At 33.9% G+C, this 10258-nt stretch overlaps 1 protein-coding gene across 6 annotated transcripts; it reads left to right on the top strand.

The window, feature by feature from the left end:
• Positions 1-1581: 1581 nt before the first annotated feature.
• Positions 1582-7088, top strand: LOC132168788 (cysteine synthase-like). 6 transcript variants are annotated; one of them, XM_059579829.1, is made up of 11 exons: positions 1582-1661; positions 2720-2778; positions 2868-2977; positions 3079-3136; positions 3239-3502; positions 3764-3901; positions 4126-4177; positions 4897-4976; positions 5282-5341; positions 5460-5544; positions 6923-7088. In XM_059579829.1, the coding sequence occupies exons 2-11, from the start codon at positions 2740-2742 to the stop codon at positions 7006-7008; spliced, it is 972 nt and encodes a 323-aa protein (XP_059435812.1). In that variant the 5' UTR covers positions 1582-1661; positions 2720-2739; the 3' UTR covers positions 7009-7088. The 6 variants fall into 6 exon arrangements, with proteins under 6 accessions (XP_059435812.1, XP_059435808.1, XP_059435813.1 ...); XM_059579825.1 differs by lacking the exon at positions 1582-1661 and adding an exon at positions 1676-1875; XM_059579830.1 differs by lacking the exons at positions 1582-1661; positions 6923-7088 and adding exons at positions 1677-1875; positions 6352-6492 and having other exon boundaries at positions 5460-5540.
• Positions 7089-10258: the final 3170 nt, after the last annotated feature.

Here is a 10258-nt window from a genome sequence, read left to right as displayed (position 1 = left end):
CGTTTTTTTTTTTTTTTTGCCTTTTGGGGGTGGCCCCATGGCCGGTATGGGGGTGGTTCACCAGCCACCCCCTTGGACAAAAATGGGGAGGTCCGGCCACCCCATTTTGGCCAAGGGGTGGCTCCCGATCTCTTTCTCCGGTTTTTTTTTTTTTTTTTTTTTTTTTTTTAAATATTTTAAATATTTTTCATTTTTTTTAAAATAAAAAAATATATATAATTTTAATTCCCAAAACGGTGTCGTTTTGGGCTAGGGTGGGTGCTGTAGTTTTGGACATTTTCGAAATTTCAAGTGGGCTGGGTAGGGGTATAATGGACATAAAAAGTCAGACGGTTTGACTTTAATGTTGAAAACTGATAGAGGGGTCCAAAGTGAGAGAAAATGGAAGTTTAGGAGTCCAAAATGAGAGATTTGAAAGTTCAGGAGGGGTCTGCAAAATCGGCCGAAAGTTTAGGGGGGGCTTAGTGAAGTTTTCCCTAATTTTTTTTAAGTTTAATTGACAATTTTACTCGTAACCTGGGAACTCAACATGAATACAACACGTAGTTTTAAGGTTAAGGTTTAGGTTAAACAAGTTTGGGTCATAGGTTACTCGTTTAATAAAAGTGTCGTGTTCGGATTGACACGAACATGACACGTAAACCCATTTTACAACGAAAAATGCTAGGAGTCAATATATATATTTGACTCATATTTTTCTACAATCAATCATTAGATTTGTAGATTTATGTGAACTTTACATAAATCAATGGTGGACTCCACAAATCTAATAGTTAATTGTAAAATAATATGAGAAATTTATTGACCCGTAACATTTCCTTTTTGCAAGCCTTATGGAAGTGTATGGTATTAGGCTTCAATGCTGTCGTTTAAGCGCATTTAAGTAACGGATAAGATTGAGCCTTTCGAGATCTTAAAAAAGTTACTTTTAGTTTTTACCGGCAGTCTAGTTTAACCATGGTTCAGCAAGACTGCAAGAGTGACTACTCCACGCCCTCCATCTCCGTTTTCTGATCTCTCCAATCTGATTGATTAACGTGGCAATCTTCTGAGAAGCATCTTTCTTTGAGACATGGTTGTCCAAGGCAGTAATTAATGGTAAAAATAGACAGGCCAATCACCAATGGCAATGGCAATAGTCTGCTTCCAATTCATGAGAAAACAACTACATTAGCTTGTGTCTGTTTGACAAAAATTAATGAACCAGCCCTGCTCCAGCCTCCATGCATGATGATCGTACCATCTGGAACACGTGTGTGATGATGCAATTATGCTTATTGACACATGGTAAAATGGTAAAAATGAGCTGGAAATTTGTTAACCATCTGGCAGTCGGTTGATACAAGTGGATGGAAGTTAGTTCAGTTTAAAGTTTGTTATTTATTTGTTTTCATTCTCAAGCTGAATCTTCTTCACCTGGGTTTGCACACTGTTGCTCTGAAACAGAGGAGCATGCTCTGTTAATATATACAGACTCACCTCCCCGAGATGCACCCGGTCGATGGATCCCCACAAGCGCCGCTTGCCTGACAACAACATGAGCCTCCACGTGTTTCGTCTCCACCAGCACAAGCACCGCTTGCTTGACAACAACATGAGCAGCTTGCCCATTAATTTCTCAATCGTCTCGGGCTTCTCTCGAGACGCCATATCTTGGCTGGGTTAGTTTCTCAGTCGTCTTTAAACCCATGGCCTCATCACATGAACATATATAGCAGACATGCTCAAAAAGCAAATCAATATATCTTTCTATTCTTGGCTGGAATACGTCTTGTCCTGATCTGGTTTGGATCAACTCCAACCCACTTGAGAGTTATCCAACTCTTTAGTAAAGATAAATTTTTGTAAAATGCATAGCTCTTGCGTGATATAATGGTAAAAGTATTTTTTTTTTTTAAGAGGGTTTATGTTTTAAGTTGTTCTTATTTATTTATTTTATTGAATATTAAAGTATTAATTTTATTTTTTTATAGCTTAACTTTTTAGGAAACGGGATAGTTTAATATAGTATTAAAGCTAAAGGTCTTGAGTTTGTTAAATTACCTTTATTTAAATTAAATATTTCACGCTTAATAAAAATAGAGTTTGAGTTCACACGTTAAAAATAGTAAAGTATTAATTAAATGATTAAATAATTGTAAGAGGTGTTTGCCAAACAAGCCTTATTCCACAATTTTTTTGTGGCTCTGTTTGTGGCTGAGGAAGCAGAGAAGGATGAGCTGCTGACCAGTCAAATGCTGGTACATGATAAGTCCAGTAGTATTAGCTCCATGTACTTGAAGTTCTTAACAGAAGAACTATTTAGTGCATGAAATTTCTTAGCTATTTCGTTGTTTTGTGCCCCCTGCATGTTTGCTTGTGTAGATTGGTTCTGTTTTCTTTTTTTTCTTTTTTCTTTTTTTTTGATGAATAAGAATCAATCTACTAAAAAACCAAACAATCAGTACAACTCACCAGAACATATCTGGAACGCAAAGAACAATTGAGCTAAACATTGAGTGCTTTTTGTCATCTGCTCATTCATTATTGGGGTGTTTCAAAAATGGAGTGCCTTTTCTTCTTCTTTTTTTGTGCTTCCTCACCTTCCGATGGTTATTAATATTTTCTGCTCTCTTGGAGTGGAACTTCAAATAATTTGTGCTGAGAAATCTGCACATTACTCGACTATTTCTGGTGCAAGTGCTCTCACTCTTTCACATTTTTCTTTATTTGCTTGCAGTTTTTATCTGAAAAGATAGCATGGAGGACAAATGTTCAATCAAGAGAGATGTTACTGAAGTATTCCTTCATCATTGGAACTAATATTCTTTTCATGCTTCTTTCTCTCAAATTCAATCTTGCTAATGGTAATTACTTGGCTTGTGCAGTTGATAGGAAATACACCAATGGTATATCTCAACAATATTGTAGATGGTTGTGTAGCCCGTATTGCGGCCAAGCTCGAGATGATGGGACCCTGTTCTAGTGTTAAAGACAGGCATATAACTTGTCATAAATTGATTGTATTTTGCTTAATATTAGAGAATCTATAGTTTAGACTATGTAAACATTTGGATATAATTTTTGGCATGCATGCAGGATTGCGTACAATATGATCAAAGATGCAGAGGATAAGGGTCTGATCACTCCAGGGAAGGTTAGTTTTGAGAATTCTCCATATCTACAGATGCTTCTTCAGTTTTGGTCATACAGATTATGGAGCAGTTAACTAACATGTCCTCATTCTTGACGGCAAAAGACTGTCCTCATTGAGCCAACTGGTGGAAACACTGGCATTGGATTGGCATCCATCGCAGCAATCAAGGGTTACAAAGTCATACTGACCATGCTTGCCTCAATGAGCGTTGAGAGAAGAATTGTGGCCAGAGCTTTTGGAGCTGAGGTGTACCTTACAGATCCAGCAAAGGGCAATGATGGGATTTTGGAGAAGACCAATGAGCTACTAAATAAAACTCCAAATAGTTATATGCTTAACCAAGTTGAAAATCCTGCCAACCCGGAGGTATATTCTTTGAGTTAGATATCTTGGAGTAATGTTATAAGTCCTCGTTTAGTCTTCTTAAGGTCTTCCAAAATGTGATATGACTTTTAAAATCACCGTTGAATTTGAGAGGATCATTATTGAATTTTGATCTATTAGTAATTTTAAAATCCACTTCACATTTAGGAGAACTACTTATAACATTACTTGATATCTTGTAATATGGATAGATATAGTTGATAGTGTTAACTGATGATATCATATTATTCTATCTTTGTTCAGATCCATTATCAAACCACTGGCCCAGAGATATGGAGAGATTCTGGAGAGAAAGTTGATGCCCTGGTTGCAGGGATAGGTTCTGGGGGTACGGTAACTGGTACAGGGAATTTCCTCAAGAGCCAAAATCCAGAGATCAAGGTCTACTTGTATACGTGTTTGAAGTAATGTTATTTAGTAAATTGGTACAACTCTTAGATAACTGAGATGATATCATAATGAAAATCAACATTTGGATCAAAAAGAGTTTATTAAAAAAAAAAAAGAAAAATCAAGGATTAATTTTCACTACCACATAATCCTAGTTATATATCAGTTTGTTAAATAGCATTTCTATTTTGTTTATTCATCTTGTTTATGTCTAGGTGTATGGGGTAGAACCAGTTGAAAGTGCGGTCTTACATGGAGGACAGCCTGGTCAGTTGTACATGTCCTGAATTCTTTTCTCTTGCTCAGTGCTGTTGCCCATCTTGTGTAATCACTTCCATAATTAGGAAAAAAAATCCTAGTAAATTGTGAATTTACTTGTTCTAATAAGCTAGAATGACAATTTATCCATCATGGTTCAATTCAGACTAATTTTTGAAATAAGAATTTGAAGGCATAGTCTTTTTCTTTAATGCAGATATAAGTTGCACATGTAAGAGTTGGGTTGCATAAAATGTTTTTTTTAGATGGATATATAAGCTTCTTTTACTAATCAAACTAATTACAATACAAACAAAACTATCCAGTAAAAACTGGGTCCCCAGTTGCTAAAAACCAGCAACTTCAAGCTCAATCAACCTACTCTCAGCCTCAGAGCCAGCCTTGTACAGAAACAGACCTTCTGCAGAATAACACTAAAATGCAGCAAAACACTATCAAGTTTTACAACTACTCTTGCTCTACAAACAACCAAACATTACTTAGACATTAACCATTATCATACCAAAAGCTTCAATCAGCAGCTTTTACATAGAATCACTCCACTTTTGCAGAATATTATACCCAAATCACTCTTTATACTCTATACTACTGTATAAATGTTTCATTAATTGTCTCATCATGTAATTATTAGTTAATTCTTTCATGTGCATTAATTTTCAAATGAGAGTTCTCTAACTGTATACATTGCATGCATGGAAATCTCATAGGCGAGCATCTGATCCAAGGAATTGGTGCTGGTATTATCCCTGCTGTTCTGGATGTCAATATGCTTGATGAAGTTATTCAAGTGAGTCTTGAAGACTGGAAACCATTTTATTCTCCTTCACTTTGATTTCACATGTGAAATTACTTGCTTCTGCTATAATTTTTATAAGTTATTATTGAAAACCCTTGTGATAGTTTTATGTATGGTGCAATCATATATTTTTTAAAGGAGAACTTTCAATAGTATTTTCTTTGTGAATCTTGTCAAGGTATAGTAACTAGTGCCTGCAGTTTTTTACATGGCAATATTTCTGATCTCTCTGCTCCGTGCAAATTCAGAAGTGGATTTCCTTTCAACGACTCATGATATTTTGGTAACTTTTTCAGGTATCCAGTGAGGAAGCCATCGAAACTGCTAAGTTGCTTGCCTTGAAAGAAGGCTTGCTGGTAGGGTAATTCTATAGGAACTTTTGCACTCCATTTCTAGAGTAATTTTTTTGTTCTCCTTTGCAGGCGTTTATGGCTTTCCATTTCTATGCTGAATGTGGTACCATGTTTTTTGTAGGTGGGGATTTCATCAGGTGCTGCAGCAGCTGCTGCAATAAGGTTAGCCAAGAGGCCGGAAAACACTGGAAAACTGATTGTTGTAAGTCCAAGTGTCTTCTTCAAATGGAGATAGAATCTCTGTTGCACTTCCTAATCTCTATTATGATGGTCAGCTTAAGTTGATTAATTAACTTCAAACTTTGCATCAAATAATCCCCCTAAATATGTTGCATAAAAAAATATTTAGGAAAAGTCTATATACTCCCCATAAACTATCACCAAATTTACAATTTACGATGTCCTCCGAACTTTAAATTAAGACAACGTCCCTTCCAAACTATCAAAAAAAAAGCATCAATGTCCTCCTAAGTTAAAAAAAAGATAAAAACAACCTTAAAGTTTAGTCAATAAGACTAAACTATTCCTATAAATTCGGAAAAAAAAATAAGAGAGGGGGCTGAGCCACCCCAAACAACGTATGAAGGTGGCCAAGCCACCCCTCCGAACCACTTGGGAGTGGTTCAACTACTACCCCAAACCAGTTGGGTGTGGTCTATCCACCACCCCTAAGTGTTGAGAGTGGCTCGGCCATCCTAAAGGTTTTTTTTTTTTTTTTTTTTTTTAAATGGTGCTTTTGTCATTGGGGATATTAACAAATTTTTAGTAGTTCGAGAAAAATACTATCCCATAAAGTAAAGTTTAGAAGGACATTATTTATTTAGTAATAATTTGAGAAGGATAGTTAAACTTCTCTCAAAAAAATATATGTATATATATAAAAGTTGTCCGTTACTTTTTCAAAGCTCTTTATAATGTTATCGAGTAATGACTTGTCATTTCACAAGTCATGGTGCCCCAACCTTTTATGACTTATTTTTTTATCTCTTTCTTACATTTTTGGTCTCACACAGTAGAATTCTTCATGGTGAAGCTTGACGGACTTGGGCCACTATATATTGAAGACCCCAAATTCGGTCATTGTGTGAGAAGAGGCAGTAACTTCGTGTGTGGTAGAAAGAAAGAAAGAAAGAAAGAGAGACTTGACTTACAGATAGAAAAAGTGCATTAAAAAGTTTAGAGAATTAAGAGAGTATATATATATTTTTTATTTAATTTTATTTTAATTGAGATTTTGGTGTTTTAGGGCTTTTAGAGTTGAGTGATTTTTTCTGTACTCTATTTTTTGATAGTGAATATTTCTTTCGAATCGCCATCACCAATAAATATTGACTTATTAAGCCAAACCATTTAAATCTTGGTGTTTTGTGTGATTGTGTTATTTTATATTTTGCTATTTTCCGCTTCATTGAGAATCCCTAGGATTATTTATGGATGGATTTTCAAATGAAATAAGAAACAGTAAAACAATGGCTTCCAAATGTTTTAATTCCAGTAACAAAAAAAAAAGATTATAGTAATCTGCATTGTGCTGAATCCAATTCCATAAACTAAAATGTTTTATTTTGTTTGGCATGCAGGCAGTTTTTCCGAGCTGTGGAGAGCGTTATCTGTCTACTGTACTCTTTGATTCCATTAGGCACGAGGCACAAAACATGTCTTTTGACTGACGTGATAATGAAATGAATAATGAACATTAGGAAGTGATGTATTTATGTTCTGCATGCTGTCTAGAAATCTGAAATAATGAGAAAACCTTCACTATAATTTGCTTGGAGTTGTTGACGAGATAAACAGTTCAAGAATTTTACCAATAATACATTAATATATATATTTGAACATTATTTTAACTCAAAATCTTAAGCTAATAGGTTTAAGTTTAATTAGGTATTTTTTGTGTTGGATACGTTCGCACAAGGAAGAAGAATATTCAAATTAATGACCTATGCTTTATGGAAGACATTGTCAATTGGGTGGTAGTTTGAAGGAAGCTAAGTGTACGTGTGATCTTTTCCCAAATATTTTCTATATTAATTATATATAACTATCTTGCTAAAAAATAGGACTTGAATGAAATTAGAGCACTTGGAATAAGTTTTCAATTTTCATACAAAAATCTGGCATGCATTATGCAGCTAGGGTGAAAAATTCCTGGGCTTTTTAAAAGATAATTTAGGGTTGAGATGTTATACAAGCAATAAGACAAGCATAGCGTCTAATTATATCAAAAGGGAAAAAGTCGGTAGTGTTGTGGAGATAAAAAAAAAAAAAAAAAAGAACATAGATCAAATAAAATAAAAATAGAAACACTGTAGCACACAGCAACCTGCAAGTTTCATAAAAACAGAACAGAGGCAAGTGTTTATGTGAAGAAAAAGAAAAAGAAAATGGGCTGAGTCACACAACCAAAAGAAAAACATAAAAACATGTGGGTGGATGTTTACAGCTTTTATAGACTAGGTTAACTAGTCATCACGTATCACTAAGTCACTTATTCTTGCACCACACGTGCCTATTAAACGAAAGAAAAAAAAAAAAAAAAAAAAAAAAACCTAAACTGGCACGAACATGCTTATTAAAAGAAACATACATATAACTTAGCACTAAAGAAAATTGATAAGCATGTATGACATAAGATATCGTGCTATGCGTGTGCACATTCGTATCCATGAAGACCGAGATTCCACGTGGCGACATCCCAAACGAGCTTACCAAAACAATCTACATAACAATATGCATTGTTATCCCAGCAAAGCTTTACGCATTTATCCACAATCCGGTTAAAATTTTTTATTGCAGCCCCACTAGGTCCAACCCGACCAATTTTAGCGAGAAATTTTTTTTAGCTCGACCAAACTTGCTAGGATTGATAGGTGACCCAAAGCACTTGAAAAAATAAATAGTACAACACTCCTTTATTTCATGAGGTTCTCTCCAATGTTTACATTTTTCAACCGTGGTTTCAGCGCAATAACGTTAATTGTGATCATTTTCAGGTTGAGAGGATTGAAGAAGACGAATGGGGAGTGAAGTGGGAAAGAGAGAGGGAGGGGTAAGAACATCGGCCTGAGCTTTAAACACTACTACAAGGATAATCAACTCCATCATCAAAATCATAGCTTTTCGCAGAAATTTCTTGGCCATCGGTTTCCTGGTAACTTAAAAGAAGTTCTTGTTTGTAAGTTAAAATGAGAAACAATATATAAGGATTAGACCATGTAGCATTATCACAATTGAGTGGCTTGACACCATTTGAAAAATGTATTTTAGATTGGATGTCGACATTTTATTTAAGAAAAACTTCTTTATTCTTACAAATCTTCTTATTCAAATAAGAGGTACATAGCTTTTTAAGGATTATGGCTTTTGAAATATCTATTTTTAATTTCCACTTGACCAACTATTGGTTCAAGTGATATGTTTTGGAGACAGACAAAAGGTTTGACAAGATTATTTAAGAATTCTTAACAAAATTCAAGTAGACTCATAGAAAAGAGCAATTTTAAAGAATTGAATGAGCGTTTATTACATGCAAGATATTAGATCAAAGCCTCTATTTAAATTGTAATTTGAAAGAAACTATTGGTCTGAAAAAAGTGAAAAGCATGTAATACTAGCTAGTAGTTATTTAAAAAGGACAAAGATACTATTTCACCAATCAAATTTGGTATTTGTGTTGGCCAAGTGAAGAGGTATAATTCATTGATCTAAGAATACAATTTTTTTCGCAAATCAAGATAGCATTTTCATTTTTATACTTTAAAGGCATTTTTAAAAAAAGTCATGCCTCTTAACTTGGTCACGGGCTTTCATAAAAGCTTTAAGCAATTAAGAAGTAATTTTGGAGAGCAAACTTGTGTATTCTTTAAAGATTTAAATTGGTATGTGTTTGGCCAAGTGAAGAGGTATAATTCATTGATCCAAGAATATTAATTTTTGGATCAATTATAATTTAGAGAAAACCTTTTAGAAATTCAATTTGACATTTTTTTTTTCCATAGAAGCTGTAGGTAATTAAGAAGTAATTTTTTTACAGTAAACTTGTGTATTCTCTGAAGATTTCAATTGGTTTTGTATAAGCAACTAAAGAGGTATAATTTATTGGTCTAAAAATATAAATTTTTGGCAAATTAAAATTTGATCATTTTTTTTTTTTTTTTTTTACTTTAGAGACTTATAGTTTTTTAAGTAATGTCTAGATCTCTTGAACCAGACCAGAGTCTTCCATAAAATCTATAAGCAATTAATTAAGAAGTAATTTGGGAAAGTAAACTTAGCATTCTCCTACTATTTCTATTAGTATTTGTTTAATAATTCATTAGTCTTCTACTTATATTTGGCAAATTAAATTTGGTTTTTTACTTCAAAGACTTTTGAGTTAAAAGTAATTTCTCTTTAATTTTTGGCAATTTTTTTTTTTTTTTTCCATTGATATATCTTGAAAAGTTCTATCATTTCACAAAATCGCCCCGATCAAACAACCGAGTACAATGTCATAACCTTCCAAAATTTTAATGTTTCTATAACACCCCCAACTTATATATATAAAATACTTATACAATACTTAACACAAGTGGCACATAAGCTAATACATAGAAAATACATTTATACATCAAAAGATAAACTAGCCTCAGTTAATCAACCAAACATCAGTTTAAGATATGTATATATTAAAACATAAACCTGCAGGGTTAGTTCACAAAGCCAACAATAACTAAATCATTCATCAACAACTCATAACACATAATTTTATTGACGAAGAGAAAAACCCTTACACCGAGAAAAAAACATCTTTGAAGCAACTAAATTGTAATGTCCCGACCCTAACCCTAGTTAAGAGACAAAGTATTTTGGACCTAAGGGTTAGTCGAAATCAAGTTGGGATGGTTTGGGCAAGTTTCTAACTTGGAGGATCGATCC

Source organism: Corylus avellana, chromosome ca2 (assembly GCF_901000735.1).
Source record: "Corylus avellana chromosome ca2, CavTom2PMs-1.0".
NCBI classification, from domain to species: Eukaryota; Viridiplantae; Streptophyta; class Magnoliopsida; order Fagales; family Betulaceae; genus Corylus; species Corylus avellana.
This window is presented reverse-complemented; position numbering and strand designations above follow the sequence as displayed.